The following is an 18,695-nucleotide window of genomic DNA, read 5'->3' as shown; positions in this document are numbered from 1 at the left end:
GTGAGGCTTTCTGGGCTATGAAATACTGGCCCCTCGATAGTTCAGATGCATACCTCTGGGAGAATTTCAATGACCCCAGATTCCTGCATCTTCAATACATAGAAAAACACTGAAATTATTAACTTGAAATATCTGTTCTTTGTGATTAGCAGTAATACTTTATCAAGGATGTATGTTTGTCCACACTTATTTCCTAGCTAAAAAATTCATATACATTCTGGCTCCTTCCCTGCCTCTTCAGAGCAGTCCCCTCAGAGTTGCTGAGAGGTTGTTTCCCAGGTTATAGTCTTCAGCTTGGTGTGGATAAAACTCCCTTCTAATCTGATTATTGATTGTTTATTATTTTTGTCAACAAATGGAAGACTTGAAGGAGGTGAGGAAGCTGGTAGAGTAGATATCAAAGCCTTACCATTCATTTAGGTGAAGTTTTTAGAGAAAATGGCTTAAAGAACATCAATCTAGTAATTTTTTTTCAAATTATTTTAGGTTTTATTGTTGAAACAAGTGTAATTACTGGATGCTACACACTTGGACCATAATGCTTTGTTTCCTTATAAAATGCAAAAGCTCTTACACATGTGTTTGGTATACTGTGCTCAACTTTCACTGAAAAATGCTACATCAAGAGCTTCAATGAAACCCCTGATATTTACTGAATGGAAATTGTTGAGGAAAATCATAGTCTATGCCATCATCAAGCCAATTCCACAAGGATGTCCCTGAGATTTTGTTTAAGAGTTAAGTGCTAGAAAAGCTTCACCTGAGGAACCAGTACCTTTCTTGCTTTTTGATAACAAAAACCAGCAATCCTGACTTGCTATTCTTTTTTATATTTTCACTAGGCTTAATTTTATTGTATGTGTTTACTAAAAGCTGCCTTATTATTTCACAGAACATGGCCAATTATAAAATAATTAACTGATGCTGAAAGTAATCACTGCAGTTGTAACAAAAAAGGAAAATAAAACCCCTCTTCACTTCTCTGCTTTTATTCTGCAGAGAAAGGGATGACAGAAGCTTTAACTATAAATTATTCTGAATTAGCCATATAATTCTATGCAAAAACCTTGTTTAAAGAATAATTCTTTCCCCTCCCTAAACATACCAACATTTCTATTACAAAGTATGTAAAGTTTTACACTATTTTAAATCTTAGTTTCTATAAATTATACTAATCAAGTATTTTACCAGTATCAGATAAATATCAAACATGCTCCATACCTGCTGATAAGCCATGTTGAGAAACAAGTATCTCTCCGATCTTCTCATTGGTAAGCAGAGGCTGTAAGCAACATGGACCGAAGCGAAGAAAAAGCTTAATAATCCGAGCTGTTTTCTACACTGTAACCAGGTCTCCAACCACGGTGGAAATCTCCTATACTTGGTGCCATAATAAAGCTGATAAGCAGCTGCCAGGAGACCTGCCAGGTAGACCAGGGACAGCAAAGTAATGGCAACTATCGGCAAGGTCTTATTCACAATCTCAATAGGAATCTTATAAAAGTCACTCTGCTGGTTTCTAGCATAGGGATGAATCACATCTCTGACAAAAGAATAAAGAAAGAAAAATGTGGCCAGGCTTATGGCTACCACCACTGGCCCTCTCCAGAGAGTAAATAGTCGCAGGGGTAAATTTTCAATCTCCCTGGCTGATGATAATGATCCCAAGTCAACGGGAATGAAATTCAATTGACGGGCAAGTTCAATAACCTGTTGTCGAGCTTGAATATTATTGCTGCATATATAAACCTGTGGGAAAAAACCAGAAGACTCATCATTACCATTGTTGCTTATAAAACTGGTAACAATCACACACTCCATTTAATCCATGGAGCATCACGTATGATGACCTTGAGTGATACAAAAAACTAAGGTGATAAAGCATTTGTTAATTTATTAATCTGTTTATTTATAGGTTAAGATAGTATTGTAAAAAAACAACCAAGTCCTTGCTAGCTTCGATGACATGAAATGAAAATGCAGAAAAATCTAGCGTGAACCTGGGACCAAGTCCTCAGGGGAAGGGAGGCAGGAGGAAAGATTTCTAAACCACATGCTTCTGAACAGATAAGGTAAGGTCTTCTCTTCAGTAGTCTAGGTGGAATTCAATCTGCTGGCCATGCCCCTCCCCCATCCAGCTCCCACACTCCTGCAGGGCGTGGGCTGGGGCTGGTTCTCCAGGCTTTGGTGGACAGCTTAGCTCTAGGACTGCAGTGATTCTGCCAGAGTGATTGTAAGCAATGCCCTTTATGGCTATTCAGCAAGGGAAAAGATGAGTATGCTGAATAAGCATGAGACGGTTGAATTTGCAATGAAAACTTCTAAATTATGTCATGATGCTATACTCTTTATAAAATTTACCTTCTGGCTTAGAAACCAATTCACCAAAACCAGGGATAATCTCAGGTATATTACTTCATTGGTCAGAATTATGAAATTCTTTGAACACATGTATACCTGTGGCGGATTCATTTTGATATTTGGCAAATCTAATACAGTTATGTAAAGTTTAAAAATAAAATAAAAATTAAAAAAAAAAAAAAAAGAAAAATTTATCGAGTTAAAAAAAAAAAAAAAAAAAAGAAATTCTTTCATTTTTAAATGAGGATAATATATTTGGTGGGGGGCAAATGGCATTATTAGGCTTAGTTAATTTAAATAGTAAAAGTAACTGCCGTTTGATATGATCGAGATCAGTAGGGGTGGGGGTGGGCTTTCAAGCTACCGAATACTCTTATATATTGTAATATGGTTGAGAAGTCAACAAATATTTGTTGAACACCAAGTTCATGCTGGAGTGAACCTGTATTAGTTCACTAAAGTTTGCTATAAAATCTCTAAGTGATGTTCAGGGAAAACAAATTCCTAAATATATCCCTGAAGATGTTTATATACATGCTCTGGAATAGACCACACTGAAATTCTTGCCTGCTAAACCTAGTTATATAATGGAAAGAATGTAGACTTCTTAGGATTATTAATTTTATCTAACATTAGCCATATAAATGAAAAAGTCTATACTGTTAGAACTTCTAAAATGGAACAGTGAAGGTAGAGAAATATATATCAAAGAAATAAGGAAAGGTATTCTCAGTTTATTACAGGTGTGACAATGGTCAATTAAACTTTTTTATTTAATTCATTGGGGAAAAACACTAAAAATTATAAAACTTTATAATTTACCTAAAAGACTAAATCAAACATAATGTAAAGAAGACACAAATGAAACTCTTTCTGTATTTCACATTGAACAATCTCTTGTTCCATAATTTATTTTATTGAATATTAAAATTATCATTAATACAGGCAAAGGATTAAATTCAGGTTTATCTCTCGTTTACTTGATTTGATCTATTGCTAAACCTTGGTGGATATGCAAAAGAAAAAAATGCTTCAGAACAGTCTCTGCTGCTGCTGCTGCTAAGTCGCTTCAGTCGTGTCCGACTCTGTGCGACCCAATGGACGGCAGCCCACTAGGCTCCCCTGTCCCTGGGATTCTCCAGGCAAGAACACTGGAGTGGGTTGCCATTTCCTTCTCCAATGCGTGAAAGTGAAAAGTGAAAGTGAAGTCGTTCAGTCGTATCTGACTCTTCGCAACCCCGTGGACTGCAGCCTACCAGGCTCCTCTGTCCATGGGATTTTCCAAGCAAGAGTACTGGAGTGGGGTGCCATTGCCTTCTCCGGAACAGTCTCTAGGAAAGTATATATTCTTTTCCTAGGTCTTCCAAATTAAACACCTGAAAATGAATAGTTAATCATGACTCTCATATGCAGCATGCTGTGCTGTGCTGTGCTGTGCTTTAGTTACTCAGTCATGTCTGACTCTTTTCGACCCCATGGACTGTAGCCTGCCAGGCTCCTCTGTCCATGAGGATTCTCCACACAAGAATACTGGAGTGGGTTGCCATGCCGTCCTCCAGGGGATCTTCCCTACCCAGGGATCGAACCATGTCTTTGTTGTATGGGGTCGCACAGAGTTGGACACGACTGAAGCGACTTAGCAGCAGCAGCAGCAGCATTTCAGGCAGATTCTTTAATGCTGAGCCACCAGGGAAGCATGATATGCAGCATACAGTGATGTAAATACTTGAATTTATTTTCTAAGACATCTAATCAACTGTCTTTATGGGCAAAAATAATAAAAGTATTTTATCATCTTGCTCCAATATAATGCATAACTACACTTCTGAAAAAAATTTAAGGTGCACTACTCTATGTATTTACTTATAAAAGCAGAGATGGAACACTGTTTACCAAATAGGCAAACACTGTTTACATCTTTTTGTTTGCAAAGAAAGGAGGAGGAAGGAAGAAAGGGTGGGAGGAAGAGAGGCAAAGAAAAAAGACATGTTTGAGATTGTTTTAATTTTTGAGGAAGCAAGGAGATGGCCCATTATTCATCTATGAATCTTGTCTTTTTCTTCAATTAGCTGATGATGATAGGAAGGTTCAAGTTATTTTCTCAGATTTTTACATCATTTTGAGGATAGAAATATGTCCTTACAAGGTCAGGACACAAATCTTCAGGAGCTCATACATAGTTTTCAAAATGATAATCATGGGAGAGCATCAGAATTCATTTTTTAGGTATATATTTGTCTACCTATTTAAGTATAAAATACCAGCTAAATAAGAATAAAATGCAAAAATACATACCTGCCGGCTGGCATCCTTAGGTCCTAACTGAAGTGCCCAAGCTGAGATAACATTAAATCCTTTCACAATCAAGGAGTCCGGGAATAATGAAGCCAAATATTCTGCATTGGATTCTGGATATTGGTTTACCCTCATATTATTGCTCACATCAATCAGGATTTTACCCACAAGCAGATGTCTCAGGTCCCACAGGGAGGTATAATGTTCTCTATGTATAGCAACAAATATTATATTTGTTTTTATTAGAGCATCTTCATGGTGAGTGACATCTACTACATGAGGAAAAAATTCAGAAGCAAATTTAGGATTTCTGCTTCCTATTACCACATGATAGCCACATCTAATAAGTCGAATGGTCAGGGATTTGGCAAAATCCCCACTTCCGATTACACCCACAGTGACCTTCCTTGCATCTTTGATACCATTTATCCCATTAGGCAAAAAAGTTTCACTAAGACTCTTGGGGCTTCCCATCATGGAGATCGATTCCATGATATGGACTCTTCCAAGATGACCAGGGATATCCTAGGGGAGAGAAAATAAAGTACTCATCAATTACTTATTACCAAACATGAATACACTTTTAGATGTTATAACAACATCCCTGTTTCTAGAGATAAAACAATCTGGCACGCTATATAACATCAAACATCACAAGACACAATTTGTAAGCCAGAAATGGATCTCGAAATAGAAAAATGAACTGTCACAAAGTTGATGTGCTAAATTGGAGCTTCTCCAATTTTAATGTACATTTGAATCATCTGAGAATCTTGTTTAAACGCATATTCTGATTCAGTAAGTCTGGAGTGAGGCCCAAGATTCTGCATTTCTAATAAGGTGATACCAATGTTGCTGGTCTGTGGGGCCCCTCTTTGAACAGCAAGGCTCTAGAGCACAAAAGGAAAGACAGTGAAGTTTTCAGCAAGGGAGAACTTTTAAAAAAACACAGTTGCAACCAGTGTGAAAATTCAGTTTCTCAGCAGACCACAGGCAGCAAAGTCAGAAATGCCACTAGAGGTAAAGAAGGACTGTGACGATTCATCATAGCTCATGAGGCAAGAGAAGACAGACAAACAATAGTAAAACCCAAAGAACCATTTATAACCCCAAATGGTCTAGAGTCATTTGGGACTACCTCAGTAGCTAGTAAGAGCTTTATTATTAAATGAGAGTAAGCTAAATCAGCTACTAAAAAAAAATGAAATCTGGGGTTTACCATTTTCAGAAAAGTAGCCATCAAAATATAATAAAGAATTAATTAAATACTATAGACTTCTATCATCCACCTTATGTCTCATTAACTTATCATCGAGAAAGTTTTCCCGTATAAAGGAGGTTAGTAATGTGTTGATGGTCTTAAATTACACAATACTTATGAAATCTTTTTCTTCCCTTTTTTTGCATCGGTTGCCTTGAATATAATGCAGTTATTTTTTTCCAGAAAAAAATCTGTCAAATTCTTTTCTTAGTGACTAACACCTGGAAAGTTCCTATTTGTAGTAACCTGCTCAAGAATAATATTCAGATGGCCATGAATCAGTGTCACTGTTAGGTCTGAATGAAAAACACTCTTCCATTTTATCTGCAATGTTCAATTTCTTTTATACTAACAGCAGATGTGGATCTCTTCAGAGAACTTAATGGATTTTACAGGAACAGGTGGAATGTTTTTTAAAAAACATGTTTTTCTGGTTTTTAGTAACTGGAATTTGAAATTACTGGAGCCAGGAAAATTCAACTTTTTACCCTAGAAATGGAACATGTTCAATGACTCCAAATATATCAGTAAATTAATCTTTAGAAAGATAATAATATTACCTGATACTCATATAGCATACACTGTGTGGCAGTGCTGTGCTTTATAGATTAACTGACTGCATCCTCACAACTACCCTATGAGATAGGTACTAATATTGTCGTGCCCATTTTGCAGATGAAAAAACTTGATACATGCAGAAAATAATTTGTACAAGGTCACAAAAGAGAAACTAGAGGAACCAGGATTAGAACCCAGGCAATCTAGCAAGGTATGTGTCATTTGGGTGCCTGTAAGGAATTAAAGAAAGATATGGGGGCAGTGGCAAGGTAGAAGAGAGATGGTTGTGTTTGTATGAGTATCTTCTCCTTCTTCAGCCATGTCATTGCTCCTTAGCATTACCTAGTCATCTCAATGTCTAACTTGGGTCCTGGGAAAGGGGAAAACTCACTATTTTTTAGTCTATCACATGTTTCATTTCACACTTTTCAAGTTATAAGGGGTGACAATTATTTGCTTCCCCTCAGGGTGATCCCACACACCCTGAAAAGCAGGGGTGGAGGGGGTGTCAGAGGCACTGCTGCTGCTGCTGCTAAGTCGCTTCAGTCGTGTCCGACTCGGTGCAACCCCATAGACGGCAGCCCACCAGACTCCTCTGTCCCTGGGATTCTCCAGGCAAGAACACCGGAGTGGGGTGCCATTTCCTTCTCCAATGCAGGAAAGTGAAAAGTGAAAGTGAAGTCGCTCAGTCATGCCCGACTCTTAGCGACCCCATGGACTGCAGCCTACCAGGCTCCTCCGTCCATGGATTTTCCAGGCAAGAGTACTGGAGTGGGGTGCCATTGCCTTCTCCGGTCAGAGGCACTAAGGTGATACAAAACTGTCAGCATCCTCCGAGAGATATTCCTGGTATTTAGAGAATCAGGAGCAGTTAAAGAAACCAGAAGTAATGAAATCAATGCTCATTTCATTAAACAATTCAAGGTGAACTGACTGACCTACCTCTATATCACATATATTATCTAAGGGTAAAGAGAGTTACTAGATTCTCACACAGGAAACCAAGTTTCCTGTATCCCAGTCTCAAGTTCTTCTGAGTAGAGATCGTAGCATCTCCCAAAATGTAAGAATTGCAAAATCTTTAAATCCAAGAATTATGACGATCAAGACCTTTTCAAATGAAAGCAAAAATAAAAACAGTATCACTGATCTGCTTATTTTACAAAGTAAGTTCAAACCCCTTCTGTAAATCAGAATGTGAACAAATAAAAATACGTTAGGGCCAAATAATGTCATCTCTGGGTACCTCATAATACCATGTATCTTATATATATTAGTAGATGACTCTGTCCTAACATGTCTGGGCCTTGACTGTGCCTATAAATAGAAGTAGGTCTAATAAATGAGACTCTTCTCATCAAAGTTTTAAGTAATGTAAAAGCATTCATGAGGGAAAAAAACAACTTTTAATGGATTTGAGAGATGGATTATTTGTATACTGCTGAAAGCATATGATGATGGCACATACTATTTTGTAGTTTGCAATATTTTCACATATATTACCTTATTTAATTCTCAGATGGCTGTGAAGTACATACTATGCCCATCTTAAAGATGAAGAAACAGAGGCTTAGAGAACTTTAGCAACTTATCAAAAACAGTGCACTTTGTAGTTAACACAACTCAGCTTCACATATAAGTCTTTTGACCTCTGCTAATTCTAACACTGCTGTGAAAACATTGTATGGCATATCTTAAAACTATCAAGATCACCAAAAGTCACCCATTAGTTTTATTCTTCAAAAGAAATACTAACTCTAAATAAAGTATGAATCATAACTCAGATAGTTTTAGGTAAACCCAAAACTATAAGATGGGCAAACTCTGGGAAATAGTGAGGGTTGGGGAGACCTGGTGTGCTGTAGTCCATGGGGTTGCAAAGAGTTGGACATGACTTAGAACTAACTGAACAACAATGACAAAGCTATATAGTTTGGATTTATAGCTATTAATCAATCATCAGTAAATCCAAATTTTATATCAAAACCAACCAAGATATAACCTTATTAATACTATGAAAAAAAAACCATGATTGATTGCTGGGTAATTCTTGAAGAACCCCCAGGTAGCAACCCATTTTCTGTGAGGGCACTGAAAATACCATGAAGGTATATACTGCTTCTAGAGGGGAGGAAAAAAGAGCCAAGAAATATGTGTGGGTCCTGTGGAACTCACCTGTACATAGACCTAAAAAGCACCTCCTCTCCACAAACTATGGGTGCCGAGACACTGGAGTAAAAATCTCATGAATCTCCTTTCAAATCTGTAAGCTATCATTTTGGATCACTTAGTTAACAGCTGAGCTGAAGTTTACAATTGTGATGTCCATAAAAAATGGGGTTATAAGGGACTCTCCTTGGTCCAGTGGCTTTGACTCTGAGCTTCCAATGCCCTGGGTTCGATCCCTGGTCAGGGAACTAGATCCCATATGCCACAACTACGATCCTGTGCAGTGAAATAAATAAATATTTTTTTAATAGGGTTATAAGAAGTGAATAATGTCAACAGCTGAAAAAGGTTTACCTATTTACAAAGTAAGAGTCATAAATACCTTACATTGTACATTTCCACTGATAAGGAGGAACTATAATCTAAAGGGAGATCTGTTTTTCTGTGGTCCAGCATGAATTTATTCAGGCCACTGTGTACTTTGCACAGAAGATATAAAGAAGAGAAGCACAGTGCTTACACTTAAGTTTACATTCCATTTAAGAAAAGACAAGATATACTTGAATTAAAAAGCAAGAGAAAGAAAGACAGACTCATATCAGCATATAATTAAGAATTAGATAGTATGATCAGAGTATAGTTATTCTAGAAAATCAGGGAGAGAAAAGTATCATATGGTGTCTCCTTACCTCAAATCATTCTATATATATGAATTGTACTTGCAAAATAATCTCAAAATTACACAGAATGTTTCAAGGGAGGTACACTACAGGTTTATTCTAGCTTAAAACCTCAAGGACCCAAAATTAAATTTGGCTTTCTGTGACCTTACTTTCAAAGTCCTAGGGCACTGGCTCCCAAATATGAAGCTATCACTGGTCAACAGCAATTAAAAAGTATATGGATACAGTAGGGAGTTTTTCATAAAATTATTCAATTTGCCAAATTGTCCTTTTCTCTGAGAGTATATCTTAACTAACTTTAGGGGTCAAAATGTCTGTTTTTCATATAAGAATAGTGATAAAAGTTGTTTGAGTTGGCAGTCCTATATAGATCCTCTCCCCTCCTTTTTATTTTATTGGAAACTCTTATATAAAAGTGCTCCTTAAGCCTTTTGGAGAGAAAATCTTTCTGGGGAGAGGGGGGAAAGTACCCTGGATAAGTTCCCTGCTGCTGGAGATGTCTGCTTAATCCTCAGATGATATATCAAATACCCCCATCTAATTTTATGTAACTAGAGATTTTACTATCATGATCTTTGAGTTGCAAAAAGATAACCTCTACAGTCTCTCAGTATTTAAATAAACATAAAACCCAACTGTTTATGGGCTTCCCTTGTGGTTCAGCTGGTAAAGAATCCACCTGCGATGTGGGAGACCTGGCTTTGATCCCTGGGTTAGGAAGATTGCCTGGAGAAGGGAAAGGTTACCCACTCCAGTATTCTGGCCTGGAGAATTCCATGGACTGTATAGTCCATGGGGTCGCAAAGAGTCGGACACAACTGAGCGATTTTCACTTTCACTTTCACCTGTTTATAACAATAAAGAATTTCTTTGAGGGAAGAGGTGGGGTCTTTTTTTTTTTTTAGGCTTTCATTTTTTGGAAGAAATTTGTAAGTCCTTTAGACAAGCCCAGAAGCAAAGCTGCAATTCTGCTAGAAAAATCAGAATGTGATTTCTTAACACAGCAGTTGTCCAAGTATGACCTGAACCAGCAGTATCAGCAGTACTTGGAACTGGTTAGAAATGTGAATTCTTAGGCACTATCCCAGACCTCCTAAATCAGAAACCCTGGGGGTGGAGGCCAGCAATCTGTTATAAAAAGTCCTCAGGTGGTTCTGATGCACATTAAAGTTTGAGAATAACTGCCCTAATGTAAGGCAGTCCAACCACTATTCACCATTTGAATATTTAAATCCACTTAAGTCAGATTATTAAATTCTTTCAGCTGAAACTCTTGGATAATTTGTATGCATCCTCATTTAAAAATCATTCCCTCAAAATTATGAAACTAATTTTATTAAAACTATGCAGATTTATTCTTTGAAATTCTGTTTATAAACTATGGTAATTACAAATGATTCATTAATATTTCATACTTGGATCTGAGTGTCTTTTTGTGTTCATGTTTTCTAGAACCGACTGAAGAATTTTCAGAAAAGAAATATAATAGCATTAGAGCAAAATAATGCTAACTAACTCCAAGCCTTCCAGACTTTTCAAATAACCTGAATTTAAATGAGATAAGCAAAATAACAAGTAACTCCCAAAATATTTCCTAGGCTCAGTATGTATTCAATATATTTTATATTGGTATGATTTTATGATATTTCTAGGTCCTAAATCACCAAAACAAAACTTTATATGTTTATTATGTTGAAATTATTAGGGAAAGAAAGCAATCTAATTCATGGTAGGAAGATTTTAAACAAAAAAGCTTTCTGATTAAATTTAGGTTAGTCTAGAAATTCAATTTTAAAAATGTATTGCCCGACAACTTCAGTTGATAAAAATATTTTAGGATCTTATTCAATAAATTAAAGCAACAACATCCTTCTAAGACCTCCCCACCTACCCACTTTTCCTCTATGTTTAGGGCACAGAAGATGCTATACACATCCTTCCATCCACCTTATAAGAAAGCCTGTTACATCAAGCACAGTCAGGGGTCTTGTGCATACCTGGACTCTCATAGCAATGCAAACTGAATCACAAGGGGGTATGTCATATTCCCAAATGAAGCTGGGAATAGCAGGTTATATCATGGCTGATGTAATCTCCCCATTTTATAACGTGTTGCAGATTATATTTTGAGATAAGGACACCTATGTTTGGTGGTGGTGGTTTAGTCACTAAGTCGTTTCCAACTCTTGCGACCCCATGGGCTGTAGCCCGCCAAGCTCCTCTGTTCATGGGATTTTCCAGGCAAGAATAGTGGAGTGGGTTGCCATTTCCTTCTCCAGGGGATCTTTCTGACTCAGAAATGGAACCTGGGTCTCCTGAATTACAGGCAGATTCTTTACTGACTGAGCCACCAGAGAAGCCCACACCTATGTTTACTGGCTAGCAAATACAAGTTTTCCTGTGTTGTAGCAACTTACAAATAAATAATCTTCTATGAAAGGCCTAGTACTCTAGCCTCTACACAAACCCATTTCCCCTTTCAATGCCATACCATGAACAGGTTAGAAAAGGCACCAGTGCCCACTGGGTACTGTGAACTGTAGGGATCTCTGATGATTGACATCAAGTTATTTATTTATTTTTGACATCAATTTAGAAATCTTTCCACAGCCAAAGGTCATAAGGATACTCACCATCCATCCCCAACCATTCTCCCATCCAGTGTCTTTTTGAGCCTGACCCCCCAGGCATTCAGCTAGGTATTAACACTTCAGTGACACCAAACAAGTACTGGCTTCTTGGTCTTCCAAACAATATGATGAAACTATAAATATTGAAGCATATATAGCAACTAAAAAAAGCTTTACGGAGGTACAATTTACATATCATGAAATCTACCCATTTAAAATGTATAAATTAATAATTTTCAGTATATTTAGAGTTATGTAACCATCACAACAATCCAGTTTTAGAACATTCCCACCAGCAATAACTGTTACTCAAATTTTAATAAAAATTTGCTGAAAGCATATGCCTCTTTTTTGTTTTTTAAACTAGTATATGCTTCTTTAAAAAAAAAAAATCCTTCTTCCTGCAATGTCCTAAACATCCCACTGGCTTTCACACAGCAGATTGTTGCCTGTCTTTTGCTGATTCTGCTCGGTACTATGGGTAAAATAGAGGCACCTATTACTTGGCTTAAGTGGAAAGGCAGAATCTCAGTCTCAGAGCTGCCTCTTTCCACAATGGAGAACAACCTTCTAAAGCTGTGGTTCTCAACTCCAGCTGCACCATCCAGTGACCTGAGAAGCTTTACCACATAGTGATACCCAGTCACCACCACCCCTGAACCCCAGATTTCATTTAATTAGTCTAAGGTTCAGCCCGAATTTTTTAAGAGTTTTTTTCATCAGGATTTTAAATGATATCCTTTAATTCGCAGCCAAGATTGACAACAACTATACTAAAAGAGGCAGGCTTCAACCACATACTCATTTGAGTATTTGGAGATAACAGATATGGCTTTTTGATACTCAGTTACATTTCTTTTCACATTGTTGTTTGTAATAATGAAAAGTAACCCTAGCAAGAGACTAACAGCAGCCCCTGGATGCTGGAAGCTGGAGGATGCAGCCCTTGAAGGTCCACTCACTATTTTGCAATTTCCTCTCTTCATTTTTTGGAAAGGACAGTGCCATTCCTTAAAATGTGTCATCCCACCGCACAGCATATTTTGTTCCTGTTATTTCATAACATTCAAATTTCAGAGTGTTTCAGTAGGAGTGTCTCTTCTGTCTGACTAGGGGCTGTTGCTGCTGCTGCTGCTAAGTCGCTTCAGTTGTGTCCGACTCTGTGCGACCCCATAGACAGCAACCCACTAGACTCCACTGTCCCTGGGATTCTCCAGGCAAGGATACTGGAGTGGGTTGTCATTTCCTTCTCCAACTAGGGGCTTCTCTCCTCAATTCTTCAGGCATCATAGGTTCCACTGACCTGAACAGACAAGGATTTCCAGGTGGACCAATTATCAAGCTTTAATGTGGGTAGGATCACCTGAGGATCTTGCTACAATGCACATTCTGATTCTCTAGGTCTGGAGGAGGCTTGAGAGCCTGCCTTTCTCCCAAGCCCCCAGGTGATACACATGGTCCTAGTTCATGGGCCAGACTTGGACTAGCACGGCGCTAGAGTTTCTCTATCTTTTCTTTTGATGTTATTTACAGGTGATACAGACTAAATAAATGAGAAGACTATGACATTTATAGAAAGTTTTATTTATGTGGTATCAAGGAGAAAGAATAGGCCTAGGCTTCTGAAATCATCTTGTTACTATGAATTTCAGTTTCCTTTGTTAAAAAAAAAAGTACTTGACTCTGCAGTCCTTTCTAACATAAAATTCTTTTGTTTCTAAGACTCAGTTCAGTTCAGTTCAGTCACTCAGTCGGGTCCGACTCTTTGCGACCCCATGAATCGCAGCACGCCAGGCCTCCCTGTCCATCACCAACTCCCAGAGTTCACTCAAACTCATGTCCATCGAGTCGGTGATGCCATCCAGCCATCTCATCCTCTGTCGTCTCCTTCTCTTCCTGCCCCCAATCCCTCTCAGCATCAGAGTCTTTTCCAATGAGTCAACTCTTTGCATGAGGTGGCCAAAGTATTGGAGTTTCAGCTTTAGCATCAGTCCTTCCAATGAGCACCCAGGCCTGATTTCCTTTAGAATGGACTGGTTGAATCTCCTTGCAGTCCAAGGGACTCTCAAGAGTCTTCTCCAACACCACAGTTCAAAAGCATCAATTCTTCTACGCTCAGCTTTCTTCACAGTTCAACTCTCACATCGATACATGGCCACTGGAAAAACCATAGTCTTGACTAGATGGACTTTTGTTGGCAAAGTAATGTCTCTGGTTTTCAATATGCTATCTAGGTTGGTCATAACTTTCCTTCCAAAGAGTAAGCATCTTTTAATTTCATGGCTGCAATCACCATCTGCAGTGATTTTGGAGCCAAAAAAAATAAAGTCTGACACTGTTTCCACTGTTTCCCCATCTATTTCCCATGAAGTGATGGGACCAGATGCCATGATCTTCCTTTTCTGAATGTTGAGCTTTAAGCCAACTTTTTCACTCTCCTCTTTCACTTTCATCAAGAGGCTTTTTAGTTCCTCTTTACTTTCTGCCATAAGGGTGGTGTCATCTGCATGTCTGAGGTTATTGATATTTCTCCTGGCAATCTTGATTCCAGATTGTGCTTCTTCCAGCCCAGTGTTTCTCGTGATGTACTCTGTGTATAAGTTAAATAAGCAGGGTGACAATATACAGCCTTGACATACTCCTTTTCCTATTTGGAACCAGTCTGTTGTTCTATGTCCAGTTCTAACTGTTGCTTCCTGACCTGCGTATAGGTTTCTCAAGAGGCAGGTCAGGTAGTCTGGTATTCCCATCTCTTTCAGAATTTTCCACAGTTTCTTGTGATCCACAGTGTCAAAGGCTTTGGCATAGTCAATAAAGCAGAAATAGATATTTTTCTGGAACTCTTTTGTTTTTTGCAATGATCCAGCAGATGTTGGCAATTTGATCTCTGGTTCCTCTGCCTTTCCTAAATCCAGCTTGAACATCTGGAAGTTCACGGTTCATGTATTGCTGAAGCCTGGCTTGGAGAATTTTGAGCATTACTTTACCAGCGTGTGAGATGAGGGCAATTGTGTAGTAGTTTGAGCATTCTTTGGCATTGCCTTTCTTTGGCATTGGAATGAAAACTGACCTTTTCCAGTCCTGTGGCCACTGCTGAGTTTCCAAATTTGCTGGCATATTGAGTGCAGCACTTGCACAGCATCATCTTTCAGGATTTGAAATAGCAAAACTGGAATTCCATCACCTCTACTAGCTTTGTTCATAGTGATGCTTTCTAAGGCCCACTTGACTTCACATTCCAAGATGTCTGGCTCTAGGTGAGTGATCACACCATCATGATTATCTTGGCCATGATGATCTTTTTTGTACAGTTCTTCTGTGTATTCTTGCCACATCTTAATATCTTCTGCTTCTGTTAGGTCCATACCATTTCTGTCCTTTATTGAGCCCATCTTTGCATGAAATGTTCCCTTGGTATCTCTAATTTTCTTGAAGAGATCTCTAGTCTTTCCCATTCTGTTGTTTTCCTCTATTTCTTTGCATTGATCGCTGAGGAAGGCTTCCTTATCTCTCCTTGCTATTCTTTGGAACTCTCCATTCAGATGCGTATATCTTTCCTTTTCTCCTTTGCTTTTCACTTCTCTTCTTTTCACAGCTATTTGTAAGGCCTCCCCAGACAGCCATTTTGCTTTTTTGCATTTCTTTTCCATGGGAATGGTCTTGATCCCTGTCTCCTGTACAATGTCACGAACCTCTGTCCATAGTTCATCAGGCACTCTGTCTATCAGATCTAGTCCCTTAAATCTATTTCTCACTTCCACTGTATAGTCATAAGGGATTTGATTTAGGTCATACCTGAATGGTCTAATGGTTTTCCCCCCTTTCTTCAATTTCAGTCTGAACTTGGCAATAAAGAGTTCATGATCTGAGCCAGGTTAGCTCCCAGTCTTGTTTTTGCTAACTGTATAGAGCTTCTCCATCTTTGGCTGCAAAGAATATAATCAATCTGATTTTGGTGTTGACCAACTGGTGATGTCCATGTGTAGAGCCTTCCCTCGTGTTGTTGGAAGAGGGTGTTTGCTATGACCAGTGCGTTCTCTTGGCAAAACTCTTAGTTTCTAAGACTAATAGCTATATAATAATGGGAATTGCTAGCTTATATTTAACACTGTAACACTTCAAATTTGTGACCTTTAACATTATGATTTAAGTAGTACACAGACTCCTTGAAATCTCAAGGTCACAGTTTTCCTGAGTGGACCTTTGACTTGATGTATGCATTTAATCCCTTAAGTATGTTGTTGTTGTTGTTGTTTAGTCGCCAAGTCATGTCTGACTCTTTGCGACCCCATGGACTGCAGCACACCAGGCTTCCCTGTCCCTCACCACCTCCTAGAGGTTGCCCAGGCTCATGTCCATTGAATCGGTGATGCCATCCAACCAATTCATCCTCTGTCATCCTCTTCTCCTTCTGCCTTCAGTCTTTCCCAGCATCAGGCTCTTTTCCAGGGAGTCAGTTGTTCACATCAGGTAGCCAAAGTATTGGAGCTTCAGCATCAGTCATTTCAATGAGTATTCAGGGTTGATTTCCTTTAGGATTGACTGGTTTGATCTCCTTGCTGTCCACGGGACTCTCAAGAGTCTTCTCCAGCACCACAGTTCAAGAGCATCAATTCTTCAATGCTCAGCCTTCTTTATGGTCCAACTCTCACATCAATACAGGACTACTGGAAAAACCATATCCTTGACTATACAGACCTTTGTTGGCAAGATGATGTCTTTGCTTTTTAATACACTGTCTAGGTTTGTCATAGCTTTCCTTCCAAGAAGCAAGTGTCTTCTAATATCTGGCTGCAGTCACCATCCAGTGATTTTAGAGCCCAAGAAGAAGAAATTTGTCACTGCTTCCACCTGAAGTATATTATCAAGCTAAGAGAATTCTATTACACTCAGATCATCACCTCATAAGATTTTCAATTTAGTGGAGTTTCCTTGACATTCCTCTGGCTGAATGGCAGCTGTTGTGTTATATTAATTTTATAAAACAGAACCACATTTGTTTCACAAACATCTAGAACATTAATTGTTGGATGATAATAACTCTGAAAGGACTATTGTTCTCAGAGATCTTGGTGACTTTCAAAGCCTTGGATATGTTACCAAAAAAAGGTAATCCTCTGGGGCCAGGCAATGAGATTGGTGTATTTTTTACTTTGCAGGCTATACTGAATCTTTCTTCTTCTGTCCTGCAAACCCCAAGCTCCTTTGAAGCTCATGGCAAAATTATGCCCACTGCTATCATCTACTGACTTCTGGCTTATTCATTATTACTAGTGACTTTGGCTCCCAATACTAACACAGTCTTCCTTTCTACCCCAGCAGTTGTCATGCCGACAACTTCATCATTCAAATGGATGAACCATTTAATCTCATGGCTTCATTTCCTTCATCTAAGGCAATGAATCTTTGCCTCCACCTCACCTCAGATATCTCCAAGCACTATCTCTTGGCCTTCCAATAATTTAGTCAAATAGTCACACTGATAATTCCAGATAGCAGGAGAAATCTGATCTGTTTACTATATTCTCACGCTACTGGTTTCTTTATCCATCCTAGATTTCACAGTGTGTATTTATCATTACTCACTTAAAAAGATGGACTCTTGTTACACACTAAATGTTTATCACCCTACCCAAACTATATGTTGAAATCCTAACTCCCAATGTGAGGGTGTTAGTATGCACAGCCTTTGGGAGGGGATTAGGTCACACGGGTGGAACCCTTATCAACTGGATAAAATAAAACCCAGAGAGCTCTCTTTTCCTATCTGCCATGAGGTCACAGAGAGCGGTCTATGAACCAGGAAGTGGGCCCCTACCAGATTGAATCTTCCGGTGTCTTGATCTGGGACTTGCCAGCCTCTGGAACTGTGAGAAATAAATGTCTGTGGTTTAAGCTACCCAGGCAGTGGTATTCTGTTATAGTTCCTTTCCATCACATCCACTTTGCAAATCTCTAGTTGTGGAAGAACCCAGCTATCCATTTTCACTGTTATCTGCACTCAAGTTGGTGAAAGCTGCTAAAGAAAAATCTGAAAACTGAGCTCACCTTAAATTCACCATTATCAATCTCACCTATCAAAGGACAGTCTGTCCATTTCTGTCCTGGACACCATCTCTTTTCTCCTTCCAAGCAGCTTTTGTTATGATCTCCTCAAAGACATCTCAAACTTAACGGTTCAAAATGAAACAGCTTTTTCTGCTCAGATCTATTCACATTCATCCAAATTTTCTCCTCTCAGTAAATGATATCATTACCTATTTGGGCTTCCCTGGTAGCTGAGGTGGTAAAGAATCCTCCTGCAAAGCAGGATACGTGGGTTCGATCCCTGGGTCCGGAAAATCCCCTAGAGAAGGGAATGGCTACCCACTCTAGTATTCTTGCCTGGAAAACCCCATGGACAGAGGAGCCTGGCAGGTTACAGTCCATGGGGTTGCAAAGAGTCAGACAAAACTGAGCAACTAAGCACACATACCTATCATTCGGTCAAGCCAGAAATCTAGACGTGAACTTCAAGTCCTTGCTTTCCCTCACCCTTAATGTAAAACCCAACACCAACTTCTGTTTTCCAAAATATTTCTTAAAAATCTCTCTCCAATGACACCAGCTTAATCCAAGTCTTTCTCATCTTTCACCTGAACTCTGCAGACATTTTCTAATGGGTCTCTCTACATATTTCTTCGTTTCTTTCCAAACCATTCTCCAGGTAGCAGCTAAGATTGTCTTAAAATGTAGATC

At 38.7% G+C, this 18,695-nt stretch overlaps 1 protein-coding gene across 3 annotated transcripts in view; it reads right to left on the bottom strand.

The window, feature by feature from the left end:
• Positions 1–18,695, bottom strand: part of STEAP2 (STEAP2 metalloreductase) — a 31,347-nt gene that overhangs the window by 10,272 nt on the left and 2,380 nt on the right. Inside the window, exons 1-4 of one of the 3 annotated variants that reach the window (XM_055590645.1) lie at positions 12,920–13,233; positions 11,961–12,091; positions 4,657–5,181; positions 1,222–1,749 (exon numbers count right to left, since the gene is read on the bottom strand). In XM_055590645.1, the coding sequence (XP_055446620.1) occupies positions 1,222–1,749; positions 4,657–5,181; positions 11,961–11,963 (1,056 nt within the window). In that variant the 5' untranslated portion in view covers positions 11,964–12,091; positions 12,920–13,233. Of the gene's footprint in view, positions 1–1,221; positions 1,750–4,656; positions 5,182–11,960; positions 12,092–12,919; positions 13,234–18,695 lie in introns of those variants that run through there. The other 2 variants (XM_055590644.1, XM_055590646.1) reach the window with 2 other exon arrangements.

Source organism: Bubalus kerabau, chromosome 8 (genome assembly GCF_029407905.1).
Source record: "Bubalus kerabau isolate K-KA32 ecotype Philippines breed swamp buffalo chromosome 8, PCC_UOA_SB_1v2, whole genome shotgun sequence".
Lineage (NCBI taxonomy): Eukaryota > Metazoa > Chordata > Mammalia > Artiodactyla > Bovidae > Bubalus > Bubalus kerabau.
This window is presented reverse-complemented; position numbering and strand designations above follow the sequence as displayed.